Source organism: Mustela lutreola, chromosome 6, assembly GCF_030435805.1.
Source record: "Mustela lutreola isolate mMusLut2 chromosome 6, mMusLut2.pri, whole genome shotgun sequence".
NCBI lineage: Eukaryota > Metazoa > Chordata > Mammalia > Carnivora > Mustelidae > Mustela > Mustela lutreola.
Genome location: NC_081295.1, coordinates 59,251,194 through 59,277,678, shown reverse-complemented (window position 1 = coordinate 59,277,678; position 26,485 = coordinate 59,251,194). Strand labels below are relative to the sequence as shown.

Genomic DNA, 26,485 nt, shown 5'->3' with positions numbered 1-26,485 from the left:
TGAGTCCTGGTTTTTAAAAGGATCCAACAGATTTCTGCCATTAGGGTAACTTTTTACAGATGATAAATACTTGATAATATGTTTAATGTGAAAATCATAAATAAAATATTGTTTATTCTTAACAAAAGAAATGGATAAATGATCTTTTCCCCTTGCCTCTTAAAGTGGATGTAAGGAAACCAAATATTCTAAGCCAGAATAAATATTTTAAGAGCTTGGATTTCTCTTTCATATTTATAAACCAACTTAAAAAAAAAATCATGGTACTAAAGCAATTTACCATGCTGCCCAGTGAGCCACACTTTTCAGTTCCAACATCCTAGAACTTCAACAAGCACCTTAGAGATCGAACCTCCACATTTTCTATTCTTTAGACCAGAGGGCACAAACAGTGTCCTAAAGAGCTGGACACGAAATATTTCGGGCTTTGAGCGGCACTAGCCTGTCACCCCTATTTCACCCACTGTAGTAGCGAAGGGGCAACTCCAGACCACACGAAAATGGACGTGCTACCCTTTAATAAAGCAATCTGCGGACAATGAAATTTGAATTCCATACAATGTTCACAGGTCACTCAAGTCTTCTGATTTTTTTTTTTCAACCATTTCAAAATATAAAACCATCTTTAACTTGTTAGCGGTACCAAAAGAGGCAGCAGGCTGGGTCTGGCCCACGGGCCATATTTTGCTGACTTCTGTTCTAGACTCACAAGATTCATGCTTCTTCAACCACACGACACAACAAGTCTCCCTAATAGTCACAGACACATGGTGTTTAGCTCAATATTCACTTAAAAACTGGGTGTGAAATAATCCCATGAGCCTCTTTTTTATTAGCTCAACTTGAAAAAACATAAGATCCTAAAGATGTCAAACTTTCACCAGAACTTATGCCAGGCTTACCCATAAAACTAACGTCACCCATCATCCTTTTCTTCACCACACACAATTAACAATTTACAGAGTAAGAAAATAGTTGGCGGTTGTCTTCATAGATGAAGTCAGTGTAGTCTCATTCCTTTGCCAAAAGGCAGAGAAACCAGTTCTTGATGCCTCTTCTCCCCAAGGCTATTCAAGGCCAGTTGAAGAATGACTAGGAAGGACAAGCTTTGGCTTCAACGTGGATTTTTAACCAGGAACTTCACTACTTTAAAATTTTTTAACGATTTTTTTTTAAAGAGCCTTGGTTTTTGCTATTTTTACTGACACTCATTTTAAAAGCAGCAGTGTTTAAAACATTTTAAGTCTAGATGTCTCTATGGAAACCCAAGAGAACTCCGCTTTTATGGCCAATGACTACCTACCTAGATTATACATCCTACTGGATCACTGTGGGCCATCTGTGATACCAGAAACATCTCAGACCTATGTTTCCAAAACTCTCTCATCAGATGTACTTAAATTGATGTAAGTATTAGTTTTGCTGAGGAGAAGAAGAACTTATTTGAGACTTCCTTTTCATTTTTATGAAGACAGCCCTATTTGAAATATTCTTATTACAAAAAGAATTTGTAAATTTCAGCAGACATAATAAAAGAGGAAGAATAACCTAACAGTTGCTCTGAAATTCGTATCTTTGATTTTTCCTCCTCCTTTCCACTAATGTCAAATACATTTTCCTTTAAAAATTTAAGTTTTTCTCCCCAGATTGCTTATTCATTGCAAAGGAGGGGGGGGGGAACAATAATTATATCGTATAGAAGTAAGGTGATCAAAATTAACTGGGTGACCAAAATTAACATCACCAGTTAGGAACTGATGCCCTTTGGGTGCCTTCAGATGTGATATTCTGAGAACATAACATCTCCTAAAATGTATAACCTGAATCTAATCACAAGAACACACCATTACTGAAAAAAGAGAAAAGTTGGGTGCCTGGATGGCTCAGATGGTTAAGCGTGGGACTCATGATTTCAGCTCAGGTCATGATCCCAGGGTCCTGGGATCGAGCCCTGCATCGGGCTCCTTGCTCAGTGGAAAGTCTGCTTCTCCCTCTGCACCTCCCCCTGCCTATGCTCTCTCTCTCAAATAAAGAAATAAAATCTTTTTTTAAAAAATAAAAGAAAAATTAAGAGTTCTTTTCTACATTGGCATTCTTGGCTATCTATTTTGCCTCTGTAATATTCCAAATACAACACAGGAAGAGATGCTTATACCATGTAACAAGAAAATGCAAAGTTATTTTAACATAATCTTTTATCAGTGATCTAAGCCTGCCAAAGCATTACACACCACCCATTCTCAGCAGAGTCCACTGCAAAGACCAGCAAACACTGGATACTCTAGCAACTTAGATGCAATCATTTCCTACAAACCCCTCCAAACAGGGCTGTGATTCTAAAACCCTTTCACATCCCACAACTTCCAGATTCATCCCATGCACAAAACAAGTCTCTCAGCAAGTCTCTTAGACAGGCACTATCCATGTCAATCAGTTGGATTCTATCTGAACTGGAGCTTCCTAACATTTTAAGCCATGTCTAAGTAGCTAGAGAATGTGGAGCTCAGGGAGCAGGATTACCTCATCATATATCCACAACTCACCACAGCTTTGAAACTTCAGAATCCCATAGACTTGACTGACGTCTATGCCCTCACAATGCTCCCATCTCAGCACTAGAGGCGCTGACCGGCAATCTGCCATATGCTGTCTGACCTGATTTTTTCCCCAAAAGCAGAAGAGGAAACTCTGCCTAAGACTAAAAATATAGGAGAGACTTTTCTATAAGTCAACCAGTCACTGGAGAGAGAATCAAAAAGGTCATAACCAAAATTAAAATTTTCGGCCATGCTTAGAAATCAGGAAGTACCCATTCCCCAAAACAAAGCAGAGGCAGAATATATCAGTAAGTCTTTTCTTTTGATCCTTTCTGGTTTCATTTTATTACTTTCTTCACACTTTCAACATTGACAATTTTTAAGCTAAAATTCCCATATACTATCTTGGGCTTTGGCTATTTATCCTAGATATCCCCCTTGTTATTTTCTCCAAACTTCAATCAATAATGTTACTTAACAAATGTTTACCAAGAACCTACTTGCCATAGATGCACTGGACAAACTTACTGGTCCTTACTGGCACTGGAGGAAAGGTCCCAGGTTTTCTGTCTAAGAATAATCCCTGAAAAAGCGATGATTTGAAGACAGTAAGTACACTAATGTCAGCTTGCAGAAAAGCATAAGGAGCCAGAAATGAATTATGACCAACTGCAGAAAGGAATAAACTAGTCAAAGCACTAAAATTTAATGAAGAGATAATTTTTTAAAGTAGGTGAAATTGAGAAGAAGTTACATGTAACATTACTATAGATTTAAAATTATGCATATTTTTCCCCATAAAATTTCTCAAATGCAGTTAAAAACACACACATACAAAACCAAGCAATTATAAATCCTCTGAAGCATGTAACTGTGATTAGCTGCTACTCTCAGCAATATAAAAATACTTTTACCACAATTACATTCCAGCCTGTAATGTAATTCAAAACAAACAAGTCAGACATCGCTCAAATGGCAGAACCAACAAATACAGATGCTTTGCATCAAGGAAATGAATCCACCGGAGAAATGCAAAAGGGGCCTGGAGCTGGGCTTCTGGTGGAACAGTGAGGCCCCCTTCTGGGCAGACGCAGCAAAACCCAGGGCGGCTCTGCAAGCTTGCTCGCTCACCCACGTGGGCCCCTTGCTTGCTGCAGTCAGAAGGCTGAGTATCGGGGACTTCCTGCTGCAGAGACCCTTTCCAGGGTTCTGTGCACATTTTTGCATTTTAGCTTTTAATTCTAAATATGGACTTTTATAAAAAGAAATAATTTGATTTCAGATTAAACGAACCATTCTATTTACTTGCACAACCAGCCTCCCAACCCCAAATGCCATGTCTATCCCCTTTACCCTGCTTTTCCCTTGTTGTCCTAATTCTTAACACCTTCTAAAATACTATATAATCTAGGTGGCGTCTCCTATCTCCCCTGCTACAACAGCAGCTCCGTGTTTTATTTGAGGATTCAATTAATGAATAGAGCCTGGCATAGGACAGCTGCTTGATAATAAATAAGGAACTGTCTCATTTCTGCTTTTACCTTTTATTTTTAAGAAAATATTCATCTTCATTTTTAAAGAAGGCATAAGGATGGTTTTCTGATAGCAATATGCTATGAATTAAAAATGACGCTCAAGTATTTGTCTTAAAAATATGCATTTTTTTCTGCTTTATAAAAGCAAAAAAACAACAACAAAAAACCTGTTCTGAGGAGCAAACATTCATAGTCTAGATATACATAACTCTTCTACAGATTCCAAGGAAGTCACGGCCCTCAACCCCTGGGAGAACAGAGTGACGACAAACAATGAAGCATCCGATTCTGAAAAGCCAGGCATAAACCAGGTGTCCCCCGCGTGGTGCACTCCAGTCCAGATACATGCCAGCCAACTGGGTCTGGAGGCACATACGCTGAAACTCGGGACTTTCCTGGCCTGGGCACAGTGATTTTTGGCAAGAAGGTTATGCACTGCTTACTAATTTCTAAAACCTCAATCTTTGTTTTTTTTCCCCCCCTTCTTAAAATGTTCTTTAAGCTTACAGAAAAGCTAATCATTGTTCACAACTGGGAGACTTTTTAAAAGTGCTGATTGGTTCCATCAACAGAGCAAATGGGGAGAGATGATTTTCCCAGGAGTTAAGGACATATGTAAACATGATTCAACGATGTCAACAGCTTTCAGTCCAAGAATGTCATCGAGGGGCATCAGCCTTCCAGTAGAGCAAGTCAAGGTTTCTGACATTCCTTTTTCCGGACTTTTGACTTGGGTGCTGTGAAAAGAATAGAAAAGGAAAAGAGAAAATGAAGAGGTGGGCCCTGGTCGAGTCTCTTCACACTGACTTGTCTTCAGTGAGGTTACGTTATGTACAACAGGGGAAAACTCACCATTTGGATTTTCCTGTTTGTAGAAGGTCTTTAACATTTCCACCGCTTCCTCAGCCCGATATCCGGGAATGCACTGATGAAATGAAAAAACTGAGAATGATTTTTGGCAAATGAAAATGTGGCCTATATCCCACAAACACAGAAAAGTATACATAATTACATAAACTTATTTCAGATAACATTAGTATACTTTGGGGATAGCAGCAATGTGGGTAAGTAAGAACATTACCCAAAGAACAGATGTATGGACTCAAACATCACTCTAATCAACTATTCTTTCTCAACCATGTACTAAATTATTAGCTATGTGATCTTCCATATGACAGTTGAACTCTCTGTGCCTCAGCTTTCTCGTGTGTAAAAGGTAGGTAATTACAGCACTTACCTCAGAGGGATTTCATGAAGATTAAATAAGATTACAAAAATAACACCTGTTACATACCTCGCACATCTTCAGTGTTTGTTAAGCATGAGCTATTTTTCTCTACTCCTGTTTACCAGTGGCCCATCTTGGGGTGGTGAGGTTGGGCCCCGGGAGGTGCTCTGTGTTTAGTGCAGAGCTGGCTTAAGATTCTTTCTTCCTCTGCCCCTCCCTCCCTGTGCTCCCTCTCTCTCAGATAAATAAGCTTTTTTAAAAGTGTTCAGTTTGATCCGTCTTGGGTATCTAACTAGACCAGAGATGGATACGTGAAAGAATAAGAAACTATGATAATGGTCAGGAGTGAAATTACATGAAATATTATAAGAAGATGAAATCTGAACTTGTCTTAAAGATAGCAAATATTTGAGGTGTCTAGTGTCTCAGTCAGTTAAGCGTCCGGCTCTCGATTAGGCACAGGTCATGATCTCAGGATCATGAGATGGAGCCTCGAGACGGGCTCCCCCCGCGGCACTGAGCATGCTTAAGGTTCTCAACCTCTCTCTCTCTCTCCTTCTGCCAGATCACCCAACTCGCATGCAAATGCACATGTGCTCTCTAGAATGAATAAAAATTAAAAATTAAGAGAAAAACGAATATTTTAAGACATTGAGCAGAGCATTTCAGGGAAAGAGTAAGAATATGCTTAGTCTGTGTGAGGAAACCAACTAATGGGCGGTGAGGGCCTGTAGATAAAGAATTAGATAAAATGAGGTCAAAATATGCAGGGCTTTGAAGCTGTGTCACAGGAATTTGGACTTGATACATGGCATCCTTCTAAGGTGCATGAAATGATTAAATGGACAGAGATTCCGGGGAGGCACATCTGGAAGCAGCCACAGGAGGGGAGGCTGGTAATGAGCGCCAACACAAGGGCCTGGCCGGTGTGGTCTGTTGGTCAGAACGAACCTCCCGTTCTCTTGTGCCTTCAGTCAGCTCTTACCTGAGCCTCTATGGCCCACATAAACCTTCCCTGTTAAAAGAAATAATCTTTCAGAGTTCGATGTTTTTAGACTGCATATGTAAGTGAGATGATACCGTATTTGTCTTTCTCTGACTTACTTCACTCGGCATAGTACCCTCAAGGTCCATCCACATTGTCTCAAATGGCAGAATTTCCTTCTTTTTTACAGCTGAATACTCTATTGCATATATATAATGATATATATAGCTATAAAACACTTTCTTTATAGAAGCAGAGAGTAGAATGGTAGCTGCCAGGAGTGGAGGGGTGGGGGTGTTGGAGGGAATGAAGAGACAGCTGATCTCAGGATACAAACTTTCAGTTCTAAGGTAAATTCTGAGGATCTAAGGTATAGCAGGGCGACTCTAGTTAACAATACTATATTGTGTTCTTGAAAACTGTTACGTTAAGAGAGTAGAGTTTAAATGTCCTCACCATAACAACAAAAGGGTAATTATGTGAGGTGGATGTGTGTTAACTAGCTTTATTGCGGTAAATATTTCATAATCTATACAGCTATCAAATCCTCACACTGTATACTTTAAACATACACAGCGTTATATGTCAATTATAGCTCAGTAAAGCTTGGGCGGGGGATCCCAATAACCTTCCTTCCACCCTGCCCCTCAGGCAAGCTGCTACCCTGCTGGTCCCTGAGAACATTCCAGATTCCTCACTGTTGCTCCTGTGATTCTCACTTCCTCCTCAACCTCATCCTCACTGGCTTTGCTTCCAAATATCCCACCGGCCCCTACTGACCAAAACACTGGTTCCCTTTCCAACCTCCTCAATTCTCTGCAGCTGTGGAGACTACTGACCACTCTTGCTTCCTTTTAGAGCTCCCTCCTCCTTTGGCTTCTAGTCCTCACAACCTTCTCAGATCATGCTAACCATGGTGGGTCAGTCCCCTTCTCCTCACACCACATTAAGCGTTCATGCTGCTCAGAGCGCCACCTCTCCTCATGTTCTCATGAACACCAACTAGCACAAAGCACTCTCCTCTCCTATGAAGTTAGACCAGTGTTCCTCCACCTTGGCTGCTTAGTGGAATCACCTGGGAACTCTGGGATTATGGCTGAATGCCTCTCTGTCAGAATCCCCCCCAGGTGGAAGATAAGATAGTGACATGGAGCCTTGGTTGGTCCCCGATAGCTGGTCCCCCCGCCGTCCCAGCCCAAGGCTGCCTGGGCGACCCCACCCGCCCACCCCCACAGTCCCATTCGGAAAGGGTCCGGTGTGGTGAGCCCCTCTCCTGAGAAACAGGGAGAACACATATAGGGGCCTGTCCCCTCACCCATCATCAATGAATGTTCATGGAAAACCTGCCTCTGGGTGAAGGGTTTCCCACATAGCACAGCAGCTCCCTCCCTGAGATCTAGTGAAAGTTAGCCCTGGACACAGAGTTTGTGAAAAATAAATAAAACTAAATAGATAAAAAAGAATAAATAAATAAATAAATAAGAAAAAAATTACTATATTCTCTTCTACCCTCTCACCTTCTTATCCAATTGGTCTGGGGTGGGGACCTCCCACAGCCACACCTAAAAGCTCTGTAATATGCAGTCTGGGATGAGACCCCCTGAGTTTTAGATGGAGAAGGAAACTGCATCACTCTGTGATACCAAGACAGTGTTTTCAATTATTCATTATATGTACAAATTTGTGGCTTTAATAAAAAGCACACATTCTTATTAAAATAAGCGTTTAAAAAATGGACCAGGTCTGTATTATAAGGTAATCACCATCTTCTTGGAAAAGAATAATTCTATAGGTCTCCTCTATGAGCTTAATGCTGCTTAGAAGCATTAAATGACTCTACGACTCTGCAGTACAGAAACAGTATCCCACCTCCCACAAACCCTCCTACCCAAACCAGTCCAATAAAGGAAGAAAACACAGGATCCAGAGACCTAAGGTATGTTTTCTTTAGAATCTCAGACACTGGAGCACCTGGGTGGCTCAGTCGGTTAAGCCTCTGCCTTTGGCTCAGGTCATGGTCTTAGGGTCCTGGGAGAGAGCCCCATATTGGGCTCTCTGCTCAGCAGGGAGCCCACTTTCCTCTCTCTGCCTGCCTCTCTTCCTACTTGTGAGCTCTGTGTGTGTGTGTCAAATAAATAAATAAAATACTTAATTTAAAAAAAAGAATCTCAGACACTTAAAAAAAAAAACCCACCATAATTTGGCATCAAACCTAGAGATATGGCTTCAAATCATGGTCATTCATTTCCCTGGAGCCAATTTGGCCAGGTACACACACTACAAACAAACTTATTCTTCAGTTCAGCCAGATCAGCCCTGTGCAGAGATGCGTAGGGGAGGACTATTTATGCACCAATGTCACTGAGGTGTTGGACAGAAATTTTTTACCCATGTCTAATATCCAAAGGCACATCCTTGTTCTGCCCAGAAACTTTCAGAAATTCTTTACCTCTTTCTCATAAATGAAGTACAAAGTCAGCAGCAATTCACTTGCAAAGAGTTAGGTAATCAAAATTCAAGCTACTGATATAAGTGATTGGAAAAATAAAATCACTTCACAGATTTTTTTAAATGGTCAAGCTGATTATATTGTTTACTCGCCATCATTTTATTACAATTTATTTTCTGATGTGATGTTAAATGTCATCTATTCTAAAATGTACAGAAGTTGTTAGGAAAGCTAATGTTCAGCTGGGAAGACTCAAAATAGAATGTTTTCCAAAACTTATTCTCAGTGGGGTTCAGCCAAATTTAGCCCTTCATAGGTACTCAGTATTCTCCTAAGAATATCTGAGGGCTTTGAAGTTAACCACCCACCATGTCCAGCATTTATTAAATCCTTTTCTTTTTAAAACATTATATTTCTGGATTAACCTTGGAAAAAATAATCAAACCAGTTTGCAAAAAATGCTATGTGTCTGTAAGCCAAACTCTGAACTACCAATTCTTTTAAACATAAAAACTTTGGGACAGGTGGCAAGATTGAAGGGAAAATAAAATTTTTAAGAGAAGATGAAAGCAGGGGTGCCTGGGTGGCTCAGTGGGTTAAGCATCTGCCTTTGGCTCAGGGCATGATCCTAAGGTCCTGGGATAGAGCTGCACATTGGGCTCCCTGCTCAGCGGAGAGCCTGATTCTCCCTCTCACACTCCCCTTGCTTGTGTTCCCTCTCTCATTGTCTCTCTCTGTCAAATAAATAAATAAAATCTTTAAAAAAAAAAAAAAAGAGATACAGAGAGAAAGAGAAGATTAAAGCAATGTGGATACTTGGGTCTGGGGAAAATGTCCATATTAAAAAGACAGGGCGGAACATAATGAAAATACAAATATTCATTGCTAGACATAAAAATAGTACATAGCAACGGGGATGCCTCAGTGGCCCAGTTGGTTAAGTATGTGGCCCTCGGTTTTGGCTCAGGGTCTTTGATCGTAGGGTCTTGAGATTGAGCCCCATGTCGAGCTCTAGGCTCAGTGCAGAGTCTGCTTGTCCCTCTCCCTCTGCTCCTGCCCCACCCACACTCTCTCTCTCACTGTCTCTCTCATAAGTAAAATCTTTTTTTAAAAATGTAAAAAAAATAGTACACAGTGATAAAGCAAAAGGACTTTGAGCAAAAATATTGTGTGTGCATCATAAATAGTATCTGCTGTCACTGACAGAGGCCCAGCTTCACACAAGCGCGGGGCAGCAGGGAGCTGGGGACACTCACCGAGGGAAAATGTCAACAGTGACAGCGTCTCCAAAGCATACCTGAAGGCGCTGGTGAACACTGTCAGGAGATACTTGAGAAGGCCATGGACTCTCCTTCTGGAGAGATTCTGCTATTTAAGAGAGGCAAGCACTCACCTGGAAATGATTACCTGTCTTCTACTAAGGCACAAATGAACTTGACGAGAAGTCCTAGAGTCTGTCTAGTCCCAGCATGGCTTTCTGGTGTACTGACCACACATGAACTATTCCCAAGCCCGTGAAAAGCTCAAAGTCATTAGCAAGAAAAAGCATAAATGGGAAACATTACCTGAAATGGTCTCCCGGTATTTGGTAAATCAGCAGAGGCAATATTTAGGACAGAGCCACAACCACCAAACCGTTCATTCTGACAGCCATACACGACCAGCGGGATTTATGAAAAAGAATTAAGGTCCTGAAAAGAGTATGCAGCTCAAACGCATAGAGTGACAAAACCAGGTCACCCTGGACAGACAAGCTCAGGCTACTTTCAAAAACAGTTAAGTTTAGGCTTAATTTTAAAAATCATACAATACCATTACACAAAAGAAGTTTTAAGGATTTAGAGATTAACATCTCACAATTGCAAATAAAGAAAACCAGATACATAGTTGCTGAATGTTCATTGTTTGGTGTTCTCTCTTGTCTTTCCTAATTCACTTTCCTTGAGTCATTAGAGAATTGGAGCCAGAAAGGAAGCAGGAGTTTAATCTGGGGATTTTTACCTTTTAAAAATAGGATTGTCCCCTAACCTTTTGCCAAATAAAACATAACCCATGCCCCAATATAAAACAGACCAAAGTTGAGCCACTCTGTGAGGCAGGATGGGGAGAAAGTTCTAAGTTTACCAGAACCTCCTTCTTCACATAGTAGAGACTATACATGTAATACTCAAAACCCTCTGTTATTTTTAAAGTGATAAAAATTTTTCACATATACATAGAAAAACAAGTACATAAAAATGTACAAGTATGAAATTGAGGTTTTGAACAAGCAAGTAATTTTTTAAAGATCTTAGAGACAAACTTGCTAACACTCAGTATTTGTGTCACTTACTCTATGAAAGACACATTTCAAAGAGCTGTAACTTTCTCAATTTCCCATTTATTTACAATTATAATATCATCAGTGACTTTTTTTTACCTTATGTTTACTTTTGACTTAAAATTTTTCACACAATTTAACAGATATTCTTGGCAAAAATATATAAACAAAACACAAACAAAAACATATAAACAGAGAAAGAAAAATTTTAAACCGCCTATAATCTATTAGTCAAAGGTACATATTCTTCAGACATTTTCTCTGCAGTTTTATAATCTACTTTAATTTGTGACTTATCATTATGTAAGTTTGTTAGCTCTGAGTTTTTCTTCCTCTAGTTTTATTTGGTTAATAGTTTTACATATATTGATATAAAATGAAGAAATCTTATGATTTAAAAATCCTTCCTAAAAATTTTTGGCCAAGGGGTACAATCTATTTCAACTTGCTTCATAAATCTGTTTTTGCATATGAGAAAAGCAGGTTATGTGTCTGGCCATTTTCAAGGTTACAGGAAGGGCACACAACATTAACTCACAAAGTCAAAGGATACTCATCAGGCGGAGAGCAGCTGCGCACATAATACAGGGCTCCACGGTGACATACAGCACGGTGTGTTCAAATACTTCAGAAGGACTCTTGCCACTTCGATGACACCAGTCTAGGGCCTGGTCAATGGCCACCATTTCTGCATGTCGGGTAGCCTGGAGAGAGAGAGGATTATTACATCAACATGTAACTGTATTGTGCAAACATATGAAAACCAATACCAAAAAAATGGGCCTAATGCTTCTGCCAATGTTTTAATGAATAAACATTTGGGGATGCTCTTAGTGCTTGGCAATGTGTTTCCCAGTTCAAGTCCCATAACCTCACCAACAAAAGACACCAAATAGGAGATAGCATGAGAATTATGCTGCATTTTTAGTTAAGTACCTCTTAACTAAATGCTCTTTCAATTAAAATGCAATAGAGAATATTAGTCTCAGGGAGGAAAAAAGGAATCTAGAGCTTGTGAATATTTGAGGGGAAGCCTGAAGTCTTCACACGCAGGTGGGCCATTCCAGACATTTCCAAGGCCGTCCCTCACTTGACTCTAGGCAAATGTGTAGGTAGTTAGTGGGATGTCATCACTTATATTTTCTTTGGAATGAGATTTTTCACTCTGGCAGACTCTAGAGAAAAGCAGATTTGGTATCAGTCTCAGATACCTCCTGAGTGGCACAGATTATAGGAGATATCACACAGTGTGTGGAAATAACCATAGTTGAGTCTGAATCCTGACTGTGACATCACTTATTACGTGGCCTTGGGCAGGTTACACAACTTCTTGAAGCCTTCCTTCCCCCGTATGTAAAACAGGGTTCACTGGCATCTATACCTCATAAAACACTGAATTACAAGAAGCGTATGCTCCTTGCAGTCCACGTGCTCTGACATGCAAGAATTATTAATGATATTCAGAATAATCACATTTATCAATAAACTTACACTGCTTGTTAACGATGTACAAGCCATAGTGCTAAATACTGTATGAGGCTACAAAGTCTGTCCTCAGCAAGTACAGATCTGGTTGGGGCAAACAGGAAGTGCTCATGAACCTGTGGCGTGGAGTAGGGTGTGAGAGATGCTGGCACCGTGGCCCAAGGTGCCATAGAAGCTACAGGCAGGTGGAAGCAAGGCTGGTCCTGAGTTACGATCTCAGAGCTGGAAGGGACTTTAGAGAACAAATTCCCAAAGCCGCCTGCATAGCAGAAGTAACTGGGGCACTTAAAAAAAAAGTTTCCCCAATTCAGGGGCTTTTTAACAATCAGCCTCAGAATTACTGAGTCAAATCTGCCCAGAATACTCAATAAGTAACTGTTTAACTGAATCCCTGCAACCAACCTCACTTTTTTAGAAAATCCCGAGTGATGTAATGTCCTGGAAACAAGTAAAGAAAGTGTTGGGTTTTTGTTTGTTTGTTTTTTGAGGGTTTTTTAAAGATTTTATTTATTTATTTGACAGACAGAGATCACAAGTAGGCAGAGAGGCAGGCAGAGAGACAGGGGAAGCAGGCTCTCTCTGCTGAGTAGAGAGCCCAATGTGGGGCTCAATCCCAGGACCCTGAGATCATGACCTGAGCCGAAGGCAGAGGCTTTAACCCACTGAGGCAACCAGGCACCCTTGGGCTTTTTTATTTTTTTTTTTTTAAGATTTATTTATTTATCAGAGAGAAAGACAGAGAGAGAGGAGGGGGAGGGGCAAATGGAGAGGAAGTGGACTCCCTGCTGAGCATGGAGCCCACCTTGGGGCTTGATCCCCAGGACCCTGAGATCATGACCTGAGCCGAAATCAAGAGTTGGCTACTTAACCAACTAAGCCACCCTCGCGCCCCTCCACTCTTCTTTTGGTGCTGAAGAACCAGAAGCTAATTTAGGACATGTCAAAAACACACAGTGGGAGAGGTGATCGTAGTATCAGAGCCAAAAGCAGGACTCAGGTTTCCTCATTTGGGGTCAAAGGTCTTTGTATAGTATTTTATAGGGCAATCTTCTATCAGGTACAGAAACCAAAATAAACGCAGGTTAATTTCAAGATACAAAGAAACCCAGGTCATGGGGGGATTAGATGGACATCAGGGCATTCAAAGTTCTGATATTAAAGATATTATCCCAAAGCACAAAATACACAAAATAGGGAGAGAGGGCAATTACTTAAAATACAGAATTCTACTCCCTGACAAGTATATGTGTATTTACTAATTGCGGCATCATGTTTATTACTTACCTCACAAATGTTTTGATATCCAAATAATAATTGCTCTGTGAATCCAGGTCCTACTTTGCATGTGTTTTCTTTTTGATAGATGTGATGGATAAACATTAAATACCCCATAGTACCGGTACCAGCCCAGCCTGTTCTCTGGTTCCCACAACTGAATGATAAGATCAAAGTCTGTGTGAGCAGTGTTATGGTTATAAGCTGTGAGTCCACCTAGTATTTCTGATAATCCTAAAACTGGAATTCATTTATACGTACTGTGACACACTGTTGTGATACCAAGAAGCGTTGCCTTAATTCACAAACTTCTCAACCTAACCACAATAACATAAAGGCACACAAACTATTAATGTGTAATATCAGTGTGACTGGGTTAAGCGTCCATCTCTTGTTTTCAGCTCAGGTCATGATCTCAGGGTCATAAGATCAAGGACTGGGTGTGGAGCCTGCTTAAGATTCTCTCTCTCCCTCTCCCCACCACACTCATGCATGTGTCCCCTCTCTGTCTAAAAAATTAATAAAAATTTAAAAAAATAATAAAGTGTATACCACATGTAGGTACAGAGACAGCAGGTGGTAGAGACTTTATTCCATTGAATTATCTAGTAAACGAACAGTTTCCTCTACACAATACTTTAATACCTCTAAAGGTATAAACTAAAGGTGATTTTTTAATTTACTGGGAGGAAAACATTATTTAAAGGTACTACATAATGTGATATGAGTTAAACTGATGAGTTTTGTATAGTGGAATTTTTCTATATTAGATTTGCTTAAGATGGAGATTAGATTCATTTCTTCAGTACTAACACTCCAAAGTAACAAAATTCATTCTTGAGTTTCACTCAATGCTAAAATAAAACTCCATGAAATAGAAAATTAGTGCTAAAGATTGTATTGTTTCATTAGACGTTTTATATTTTCCAAATTTTAAAAAATGAACATGGATCACTTTTATAATCAGAGAGGAAGACATTCAAAAAAAGAAAAGTTAAGGGAAACTACCCTTCCATTCATACCTACAGGTCTTGACACAGACCCACCTTCTTGCCAACTGTGATGAAGGGCAGTGCACTCCTACCCTTACTGTTGTATGTTTGCTATTAAACTATTCAATCGACATACATTTTTGGTTTGATTAACTTCATTTCGTCCCTTCCCCACAACTTCATTGTTGTAGACCATAAGGCAGCCAACAGGAACTTCAATATTTTCTAGGGCTTCCTTGGCCTAAAAGACAAAGTGGAAAATTTAAGACGTAAGGTTCAATACTTGAAAAGACTACCCGCAGCAAAGCACACATGTATAAACACCAGAACAAAGAAATACAGCTGAGCTTTCCCTTCCCTCCGTACAGTTCAGTATTTAGTGCCTCTGTTCTGTTCTATCTGTATTAAGGGAGACTCGGGAACAAACCCCCCTCACTGGTTCCAAGCCTCTGGTTCTTTTTCTTCTCACTGGAAGAAGAAGTGAGCAAAAGGCTGCTGCTATTGCCTCTTCCCACGGTGGCAGGGCCTGTGCAGCTTTTCGGAGATCACATACATATTTGCAAAGGAAAAGAATATATAAATACTTTTATATATAAATATAAAAGAATATATAAGAGAAATGTCTAAAACTTTTATATATATAAAAGAATGTATAAATATTTTACTGAAGCCCTCTCCTTGTTGAAATTCTACTTGCTTCATTTTTTTGTTTCACTAAGTATTATAGAAGGTACCCTCTCAAGTTCCAACAGCATGAAGGTAACCAGCCTGGACATCTCTCTGTGCTATTTCTGCTTCGACACAAGAAAAGCTTTGGAGGGCTCTATGCTAAAATGGCACAACCACTTTGGAAAACGCTTGGGAAATTTTTCTAAAAAGTAAATATACATGTAGCCTATGAACAAATTCTAATCCTAAGTATATATTTAAGAGAAGGGAATACATGTCCACCAAAAAAAAAAAAAATCTTGTAAAAGAACGTTCATAATAGCTTGATTCATAATAGCCCAAATCTACGAATGGCACAGGTGTGCGCCAACAAGAGAACGGGGAAACAAACTGCGGCACAGTGGCACGATGGATTGCTACTGAGCGATGGAAAGGAACAAGCTAGAGATATGCACAACAACACGGGTGAATGTCAGACACACTGAGTGCAAGAAGTCAAACACAAAAGCATACACACTGTATGGCTCCCTTCAGGTTTAGTACTAGAACAGACAAAACTAAACACGATGATAGCAATTTCTTCCTGGAAAGGCATCTACAGACTGATTGGAAAGGGACACAAGGAACTTTTCCAGGGTAGTCAAAACTCTATCTTGTAAAGGGGGTGGGTTACACAGATGTTTGCATCAGTCAAAACTGAATGGACAACTTATCTAAGACCCGTGTATTTCATTGCCTGTAAAGAACATCTTGACTGAAAAATATTCATTAGAAAAGTATGCCTAAGGATATGTCCACCACCTGCATCCTAGAAAGGGCAAACCACTGGTTATATATGCAAAGTCTCCTCCATCAGAGGCTGTCCATTTTTCTCCTGGCTTTGTTGCTGACTGAACCACAGCAGTCGAGGCCCAAAATAGTTAAAGAGTACTTCTTTGGGCAGAGGGCAAAAGCAAGCAGGTTATATCTGCATACTCCTTGATCCTGTTGCTGAGAGCGAACAAGGAAGAATACAACCCTGGAACTAGTGTGTAATCATTTCCAACTCACTGTAGTCAAGAAAATCCAAGTATAGCTGTTTTTAGAAAGGCACAGCATTTCTTATTTTGACAGACCTGAAGACACTTTGGAAGATCAGATTACTAATTAAGTGTTGGTATTCACATACAGCCTAAGGCATATAAGTGTTGGTATTCACATACAGCCTAAGGCATATACAATGAAGACATTGCTTAAGACTGCATGTTCTACCTCTTGCACTAGCCCCAATTCCCAGCTATACTTTATTTAGAGTAGCAATAATGTTCTATCACCATGCTAACATGGGTTACTTAGCCACTTCAACCAGGCTCTTAACTGACACTTAACTTGTCCTTGGGCCAATAAAGGTGAAAGGAGAGGCACACAGCACAGGGATAGCAAACTGTATCTCTCCTTCCTCTTCCAGACTGGCAGGGCAGAGCTAGGGCCTACAGAAATGTAGGGAGAGAGTAGCTGAAGCAGTAAGACTGCATTCTTCTGAACTGGGTCATGAACCACCCACAGGCTAGCTCTGTTCAGTTCCGTAACAATGGCTAAAGCATGCCAGGTTATGCAAAATTTGAAAGTCTGAAGAGTTCCAAGGTTTGGTGAATATATACAAATAATAAATAAATACACAAATAAATAAATACATAAATGCACCATTGGCTACTAGAGAAAGAAAAGCCAGGAGGAGGACTGACAGCTAGGGAGGATGGTGATGCTGAGTACCCACACAGTTAAGGCAATCAGCACATGGAAAATGTTATTTAAAATTAGATTGTGAGTACACAGAACCCCACGCACACACAAAGGAGAAATCATTTACTCATCCCACAAATATTTATTGAATATCTTGAGATAGGAAAATTATCCTGGCTTATTTGGGTGGCTCTAAATGCAATCACAAGTCTCCTAATAAGAGAGGCAGAGAAAGAGATTTGAAGACATTACACCGTTGGCTTTGAAAATAGAGGAAGGAGCCATGAGTCAAGTAAAGAAGCCATGAGTCAAGTAAAGAATGTTGCTCCAGAAGCTGGAAAAGTTGAGGAAACATAACCACCTCTAGAACCTTCAGAGGGCACAGAGCTTTGCTGGCACACTGGGTTTGGCCCAATGAAATGAATTTCAAAAACTTGGCACCCAGAGCTGTAAGAGAATAAACTTGTGTCATTTTAAGCCCCCTAGTTTGTAGTGATTTGTTACAGAAGCCATAGGAAACTGATACACTGTTACGAAAAAGAAAGGACAAGCTAAAACTGAAAGAAAATATTTGCAAACTGTATATCCCACAAAGGTCTACTATCAAGACTATACAAAGAACTCTCAAAGTTCAACAACAAAAAAATCCAAAAACAATCCAACTAGAAGATGGACAAAGGACATTAAAAGACACTTCACCAAAGAGGGCATACAGACGGCAAATAAGTACATGTAAGGATATTCATAGCATTAGCTATTAGGGAAATGCAAATTATAACCACAATGAGTTACCACTACACACCATCAGTGGCTAAAATAAAAAGTAAAAACACCAAATGCTGGTGAGGCTGAAGAAAAATGGGGTCACTTACTTATACACTGCTAGAAGGACTGTAAAATGGTACAGTCATTCTGGAAACCAGTTTGGTAGCTTCTTAAAAAGCAACACATGCAGTGAACATATGAACCAGCAACTGCACTCTCAGGCATTATCCCAAGGAACCGAAAGCTTGTGGTCATACAGTACATGAATTCATATACAGACACAAATGTTTGTAGCTATATTATTCATAATAGGCAAAAACTGGAAATGATCCAAATGTCCTTCAGAGGATGAATAGTTGAACTATGGTACGTCCATCCCATAAAATACTACACAGCAACAAAAGAAACAGACTACTGATTCACTCAACATTTGGATGGGCTTCAGGGAAATCTGCTGAATGAAAAGAACCCCCCCCCCCCGAAGATTCTATATTCACATATATAACATTCCTAAATGCAAAATTACAGCTACTAAGAATGGATTAGTGCCTGCCGGGGTTTAAAGGTTTGAGAGAATAGCGGCTATGAAGGATAGCACGAAGCCTTGTAACCGAGCAGTTCCGGTGGAGGGTCAACAAAACCAACCATGACTAAATTGCACAGAACTCCACACACGTGTGCATACAAAGCCGGTTCTAGCTGAATAATCTCTACGGATTGCAGCAATGTCCTTCTCCTGGTTTGATCACTGCACGGCAGGTACCTAAGATGTTACCACAGAGGAAAGCTGGGTGAAGGGTACAGGAGCTTTCCCTATATACTTTTCTTTTCTTTTTTTTTGGCAACTTCCGTGAATCTATAATTATTTCAAAAGGAAACGTTTAAAAAATAATAGTACAAGTAGAGTAAATGAGAAATACCTTGTAATGGAGGTTAAGAAGAAATGCCTAGGAAGGTAGCAGGAAAATCAAGGGTGTCAGAGCGACTGGGTGGCTCTGCTCAGGAGAAAGTCCGCTTCTCCCTCTCCCACTGCCCCTCCCCTGCTTGTGCGATCTCTCTAAAATAAATAAATAAAATATTTCAAGAGAAAGAAAGAGAGAGAAAGAAAGGAAGAGAAAGGAAGGAAGGAAGAGAAAAAAGAAAGAAAGAAAGAAAGAAAGAAAGAAAGAAAGAAGAAAGAAAGAGGAAAGGAGGGAAGGAGGGAGAAAGAAAAAGAAAATCAGAAGTGTCTGCTGTTAGGGAAGATGGCGGCAGGGAGTGGCGGAGATGGGGGATGGACACAGACCAAGAAAAAAGGGTGGGTGACACAGATGCAATTTTGGTGGAAGGGTGAAAATGAAAACCAGTGGCTTGAAGAGTGACCTATCTACAGGTTAAATTTCTAGCTTCTACCTATTACCCTAGACTATTATGTCTACATAACAATTGCTCTGATTCTGAGTTTATAAATTATAAAAGCTTACAACTATAGAAAAATTGACTTTGATGGGGCGCCTGGGTGGCTCAGTGGGTTAAAACCTCTGCCTGCCTTCAGCTCAGGTCATGATCCCAGGGTCCTGGGATGGAGCCCCATATCAGGCTCTCTGCTCAGTGGGAATCCTGTTTCCTCCTCCTCTCTCTCTCTCTGCCTGCCTTTCTGCCTACTGGTGATCTCTGTCTGTCAAATAAATAAATAAGATCTTTAAAAAAAAAAAAAGAAAGAAAGAAAGAAAGAAAGAAAAGAAAAAAATTTACTTTAACCCAGGACTATTTTAAGCATTTTATCATTATTAATGCATTTCACTTACAACCCTAGGAGATCGATTCAGTGAGCTTCCCCAGCTTACAGATGAGTAAATGGAAACATGGGGGTGTTAGGGGATTTGCTCCTGTGAGAGGCCGAGGCCAAAATCCAGGCAATCTGTTTCAGGTATTCATTTCTTCAACAAATATTTACGGAACACCTACAAGGTTCAGGTTCCTGGCCACTCGGCCTCAAATTCCTACTCCAGTCACCACTGATCAGCTACTTTGTCACTTTTGGGGTTCAAAAGAGGCCTAGTTCAAGGAACAAAAGGAGAGTGAGACCTAGAAAGTTGAAGGCTAAAAAACTGCAAGAAACAAATGAGGGGCCACATGACACAGATTTTCTGTAAAACTATCTCCTGAAGAGGTAATGCTATGTGTGGCTGTGTAGCTACCTCAAGCACGTAGAAGGGAATGCAAGGCCCAGTGGGGAAGGAGTGGCATAGGACAGGGAGAACCTGTGGAGCCCACTGTCTTTCCAAGTCCTGACTTAGGTCACCTGGAAAAAAGCCTGGCAGCCTCCTGCTCCACCCAGGCCCCCAGGTGACTGGACATGTGCCTTTCATACTTTCTTTGCAATTCTCTTTTTCCTTCCAGCAAATGTAGCTCCTTTATTCCACGTCCCTTCCTCTCTTCCCCTATCTTCCTATTTGTTTAGAGTAACTCGTTTTTTTTTTTTGTTTTTTTTTTTTTTATGAAAAGCCTTCAGCTGATGTCCAAATGAGAGAGGAAACATGAGCTGTGGGGCAAATCAGGTTATGAATGAGGACTAGCCCAGCCCACCATGCTGAGGGGGAGTGGTTGAGCAGCTGGGAATGGTGGGTTAGAGAGAAGGTGGTGAGAACAACCCTAAAACCCCACGGAAATGGGTTTAGGTGAAATGCTGTTCAATAAAATACATATTTGTTTTGCTGTCGAGTTCAAAATAGAATTAAACTAATTAAATAATTTACATAGTTTTCAATCCATCTCCTCTTATACTTTCCAACTTTCCCACCAACTTTCGGTCAAATCTGATCATTTCTTTGTGAATTTGCGTTGTTATTTTGTACCTTGTCCTTTTAACATGCAGAAATTTTTAATATTTATGTAATTAAAACCCATCCATCTTTCTCTTCTGTTTTCTGCCTTTGATGGTATAAAGAACCCATCTCTATTCCACTAACATCTATTTACTTACCACGGGCTCCTTTCTGTTTTTATTCTTCTTATGCTATCTTTTTTATTAGATTTTTACTAAAAAAGCATAGTGAAAACTTTCTTTAAAATTACCCATATCTTAAAAAAAAAAGACCAATATCTTTACCATGTTAACTAATTATTTGTGTGTGTGTTCTCCTCTAGTCTTTGTTTATTTGATAAAGAAAAAAAACAGCTTTTATTTATTGAGCATAATATGTCAGGGACTTTACAAACATTATCTCTTTTAACCTATACAACCCTGCAACATAGATACTATACACCCATTTTACAGAAGAGGCCTTGTGGCTGAAAGGTTAAGAACCTGTCAAAGTTAGCTGGCTGCCAGTAGCTATTCTAGGGTTTGAACATATGCCTAACCTCTAAAAATATATGTATAGTATAAAATAATTTGTATTCTGCTTGCTTAATGTTGAATATCATATGTAGCCGTGATAGTTAATGTCATGTTTGTACCTAATAGCCATAACCATTTTGATAAAAGCACGTTATTCAACCCAGTAATATACCATAATTTAACCACTTGCTTTCATCGGAAGTTTGAAATGCTTCCTAGTTTTCCCTGTTACAAGAAACACTGAAATGACAATGATTACTTTTATCTTTCTAAACTATTTCCTTAAGCTAACTGCCACATATTTATCTTACTATGTCAAATGATATGAACATTTTTTTTTTTTTGAGGCTGTTAATCATATCATGTCAGGTTGCCTTCCAAAAAATGTTATACCTGTTGAACTATTAGGGTTATATGGCTTTTTGCTCAGACTCACTTACTTTAGACATTTTAAAAAATGGATTTTAAGCTTCCTCAAAAACTGTTTTCCTTTCTTTTATAATTCAGGCTTATGTCTGTAGATTAAAATCGTAGACTAGGATAGAAATTTTCTAGCACAATCCCTTTATTTTAAACAGTAAGACCCAGAAATTATATGACTTGGCTGGTCCAGAGCCAGACATTCTACTTATCCATATTGGCCATTGACATATGTCTACTCTGCACAAATGCTATGAAGATGCTACTACATGTACCCTGCATATTTCCCTGTCAAATTCCTCAGAGGTGAGCATATTTGGCACTGGCTATGCTTCTTGTTTAATCTTAAACTCTTCTCAGAAGTACACAGTAAACCTTGAATTACTTCAACAATCTTTGAAGTAGTTCAAGATTTGAAGTTTCTGTAGTGGGGAGGGAGAGACTAAACAAAGCACAAGACTTATGACAAACACTCTTCCCCTTCTTTAAGACCTAGAAGAACATGTATAGGTCAAAACCAAAATACAAGAGCTAAGTTAAGGTCCTTCTTGACCTTATGTGGGTATAGGTAAACTAGGTAATCACATCCCCTAGGTTTTTATAATCCAATTAAGAAGGGTTCCTGGGCGACTCAGTTGGTTAAGCATCTGCCTTCCACTCAGGTCATGATCCTGGGAGTCCTGGGATTGAGCCCCACATAGGGCTCTCTGCTCAGCGCTTATCCTGCTTCTCCCTCTCCTGCTCACAGTGCCTCTCTCTGTCAAATAAATAAATAAAATCTTAAAAAACATATAACCCAATATAAAAAATATATAATCCAATTAAGAGACAAAAATGTCAAAGCCAGAGCGATCTGAGTAACTATGTGGAGTACAATCATCTCATATTATAGGGTAGGAAGGGAAGGGGGTAGGAGATGACTTGTGCAAGGTCACAGCAAAAAGTCATAAAAGGACTTAAGTATTTAGTCCAGAAGTCTAGAGAACAGTGCAGAGATAGATGGAGGAAATATTCCAATATATTATGACCAAAAGACACTTAAAGGAAAATAAAGACCCAAAATGTGAAAGGATGGAAAAAAAAAAAAATCCCAGCTCTGCTACATGAGCAGAAAAGCCCAATGACTGATAAAGTTATGTTTTCAAAAACACTATTAAGTTCTCCAAACACTATTAAGTTCTCCAGGGTAGCATCTCTGAAAATTTCATCTAAGCAGCCTCCACAAATAAATACTTTGAGGAGAGAGCTCCTGAAGCAAATGAAAATGAATGGAAGAGCCCATATATTCTGACTTCTCAGCATTCAGGCATCATCTGCCCTCTGGAAGTCTCTCACCCACGGAAGGATACGAATGCAGCTTACTTTAGGGAATTTTAGCCTTTTTGTGTATATATTATCATCTTCACTATTTAGGAAGAAGCTGCCCAGCATACGCATTATTGAAATGATTTGGAGAAGGGAGAGTGAGATTTTGATATCACGTGCAAACTCGTCCCCAATGTAGAGGATTTAGTAACATAAAAGAGGTTCAGGACTAACAAATCCATATGACAAGTTACAAATTCATTTTTAAATGTATATGTGAACAGTAATTAAAGTTTTGGAATGCTATATATCTTATAAGTTTATTGGAGGAAATAAATTATGAAGTGAGCTCCAAGAATGGGTCATAAAATCAAGTTAGTAGGTCAGGACCAGCATTTTTTTCAAAAATGGACAAAAGAGCGTTCTGCGCTGGGGCAGTGGTGGTGGCAGTGGTGGCGGTGGTGGCGGTGGCGCCAGGCGCGCTCTGGCCCTGCAGAGCGATGCTGGCCAATTCGTGGACCTGGCTGGACCTGCCGCGGAAATGCTCTGCCAGCAACCGCACCATCCGTACCACCGCTCACGCGTCCACTCAGACGAACGTGGCTGAGTGACCAGACAACGGGCAGATTCAAGTACCAGTTTACACTACGCTCTATGAGGGTCCACTACCAGGATGGGTGAGTCAGATGACTCCATCCTCCGACTGGCCAAGGCCAACAGCATCGTTCCAAAAAAACTTGTGACTGAAGAGGCTCACGGATGTGGAATATTTGTCCGAAATACAAGCACACCCCTCCCCCATCCAAAAAATACCAGGAAGGTTAAGTACTGTTCTGTGAAACTTTTGTTTCGGTGATAGCTACGTGTGTTATTCACTGGGTTGCAATATAAAATGGTGTTTTTTTTTTTTTTTTTTTTTACTCTGGGTCGTTTTCCAAAAAGTATGAGAAACGCGTTTAAAGGGACATTGTGTAAGTAGCTGAAACAAATGGATAGACGCTGTCATGCATCCGGGCTTAGAGAAAAACATTTGGCTGTAACAGCGAATGAATGCCGGGGAAACAGTCTGAACAGAGAGCAGAGAGGAATATACCAAAATCAGTCTCGGTGCTGAATTCCCAATGCCAAGCATGGTGTACTCCATAAACATCTGTGGAGTGAATGAATACATAATTATGCAATCAATTAACTACTGGAGACCAGAGGCCACTAGGAAAATACAATCAGAACCATGTGTGAAATAAGATTTCCTTTACAGCAGCTTTAGAAAAATGTGAACCGTTAGGACATTTTACATACGTCTGCCCAACACAGTCTTCTCCCCATGAAGGAGCTCACTGGCACACGGAAGTATGGGGAAGGTCGGACCGGACACCCATCAGATCAGAGCCCTAATGAGCCTGCCGTCCTGGAAAGGCCAGAGGGCAGGAAGACAGACGAATGACTGGCGGGATCTGGCTGTGCAGGGATTTGTTTTATCCTGATCTATCAGCGTCCTTTCTCCTCCTGGTCTAAGCACAGAAGAATGGGACTCTCCGGATTTGCGAGTGTGTCTGCGGGAAAGAAGGGGACTCGGCACGTTCCGTGCCAGCAGCAGCTGAATGAGGATGTGGGGCTCCGACGTGCCAGGGACAAAAGAAACGATTTCTCTATTTCCTCTCTTCCTTCCCCTACAGCACGGTGAGACTAAAGACCATTTCAGGGCAGTAAAGCCAGCTGTCCACCCCAGAAAACGTGACCGCCATGGAGACTCCGGTGGCGAGAAGGCACACCCCGGGCGTCTGCTCAAATGCTCGGGTCACGAAGGGGGCTAATGAAACGTCCCACCCACGGCGTCCACCTCCTGCAGCCCTCACCATCTGCATCGCATCCTCCATCCACTTTTCGGTCTCCTCCGCGGTCACCGAGCCCGCGCCGCCGCCAGGAGCCGGCGTGGCTGCCGCTTTCGCCTCCATGCCGCGCCCGGGCCGCGGTGCTCGGCGCCAGAGGCTGGGGTCGCGCAGGAGCGCGTGTAACGGAACGCGGCGACGGCGGGCCACGGTTTCCAGGGAAGTCGAACGGCGACGCACTCGGGAGCGAATTCTGGACGGACCTGGGTGCCCGGGACCAGTGAGCGGGGACCGCGGCGCGGCGGCAGCGCCAGAAAGCGCCGCTGCTCAGCTGTAGTCCACGCCCCCTTCCCGCCCCGGTGACAGTCTCTGCGGAAAGTCGCGTTCGTGATTGCTGGAGAGCACCCAGCGGGACGACGACGGCGGTCTTGCCCGGTGGTTCGGGCCGAGCGACCAGGAAGCGGTTTCCCGGCGAACTGCCCACCCCTCCCCCCGCGCCCCTAGGGCAGCCCGTACCTGTAGAGCCTGAAGATGCTGAGGTCTATGTGGAATTTTCTAAAACGTCATAAAAAGAAATGCATCTTCCTGGGCACGGTGCTCGGAGGTGGGTGACGGCGTTCTCGGAAGGGACTTTGGGAGCCAGGGGCGGAGGAGAGGTGACTGTCCTCTACAACAGAGGCCGGGCGACCCTAGTGCCGGATGTGCGGAGGAGAGTCGCTCACCCGTCGGACGCGGCGCGGGGGGACCAGCCTCCGAGGCTCTGCGGGGGGACCAGCCTCCGAGGCTCTGCGGGGGGACCAGCCTCCGAGGCTCTTCCCACCTCTGCAGTCGTGGCCTTTGTGTCTTTGGTCCTGACCCGGCTGCTTACTCTGCTTCTCTCCTCTCCTTTTCTCTCGCGGACCTTGGGGGAAGCCGCCACACTTCAGTTTCTGTTTCAAGATACCGTTCTCTTCTTACAGACCCCCCCCCCTTTTTTTTTTTTTTTTTTTTTTAGATTTTGTTTATTTATTTATTTGACAGAGATCAGAGGCAGGCAGAGAGAGAGGAGGAAGCAGGCTCCCTGCTGAGCAGAGAGCCCGATGTGGGGCTCGACCCCAGGACCCTGAGATCATGACCTGAGCCCAAGGCAGAGGCTTTAACCCACTGAGCCACCCAGGCGCCCCCACAGACGCGTATTTTTAAGTTGTGGTTTTTCCTGTGAGATTCTTCATGGGTATCGCGTTCTCGGCAGTTTGGCTTTTCACCCTTTTCAGAAGTTTCGTCATAGTCTAGGAGAACCCAAAGCCTGCACTTTCCGGTGTTGTTTTGGGTTAAATTTTTTTTTTTTTTTTTTTTTTAACCGCACTCAGGTAAAGGACTGAAAGATGTGTACTAGACAGAGAAACGCAAATCGGTGTTTTAGTTCTGTGTCTGCTTTTTGAGAATACAGTCAGGCAGTGAGAAGGTGTTTGGAAGACGTTGTGCAATTTTCCTCTGGATCTTCAAGGTTAGGATCAATGCCCGTCTGTCTGGCTGGCATAACTGAGAAGACATTAAGATACAGGTGGGATAATGGTGAGAGCCTTTGCCTTATTTGGTGTTCATGTCATAACACGCAGGGATTTGAAGGAGAGAATAAAAAAGCTTTGTGAGATGGAAGGAAATGTA

General features: G+C 41.3%; 2 protein-coding genes across 4 annotated transcripts in view; one reads left to right on the top strand and one right to left on the bottom strand.

Annotated features, from left to right (window-relative positions):
• Window positions 1–3,219: 3,219 nt before the first annotated feature.
• ADAT2 (adenosine deaminase tRNA specific 2) lies at window positions 3,220–25,066 on the bottom strand. The gene is made up of 6 exons (XM_059177372.1): window positions 24,866–25,066; window positions 14,943–15,047; window positions 11,608–11,758; window positions 10,300–10,406; window positions 4,925–4,997; window positions 3,220–4,809 (listed from the first exon to the last, which is right to left on the bottom strand). Exons 1-6 carry the CDS (start codon window positions 24,962–24,964, stop codon window positions 4,766–4,768), a joined length of 579 nt encoding a protein of 192 aa, XP_059033355.1. The 5' UTR covers window positions 24,965–25,066; the 3' UTR covers window positions 3,220–4,765.
• A 47-nt stretch (window positions 25,067–25,113) lies between these two features.
• Window positions 25,114–26,485, top strand: part of PEX3 (peroxisomal biogenesis factor 3) — a 33,975-nt gene continuing 32,603 nt past the window's right edge. The window contains exon 1 of one of the 3 annotated variants that reach the window (XM_059177370.1): window positions 25,114–25,442. In XM_059177370.1, the coding sequence (XP_059033353.1) occupies window positions 25,370–25,442 (73 nt within the window). In that variant the 5' untranslated portion in view covers window positions 25,114–25,369. The remainder of the gene's footprint in view (window positions 25,443–26,485) is intronic. The other 2 variants (XM_059177371.1, XM_059177369.1) reach the window with 2 other exon arrangements.

Coding starts and splice junctions, on each gene's coding strand:
- ADAT2 (XM_059177372.1), bottom strand. CDS start 24,964: ATGGAGGCGAAAGCGGCAGCCACGCCGGCTCCTGGCGGCGGCGCGGGC. Junction 10,407..11,607: donor AGCTGCTCTCCGCCTGATGA/GTATCCTTTGAC, acceptor ATTCTTTTTCAT/AAATCCCGCTGGTCGTGTAT. Junction 4,998..10,299: donor ATACCGGGAGACCATTTCAG/GTAATGTTTCCC, acceptor TCATTTCATCAG/TGCATTCCCGGATATCGGGC.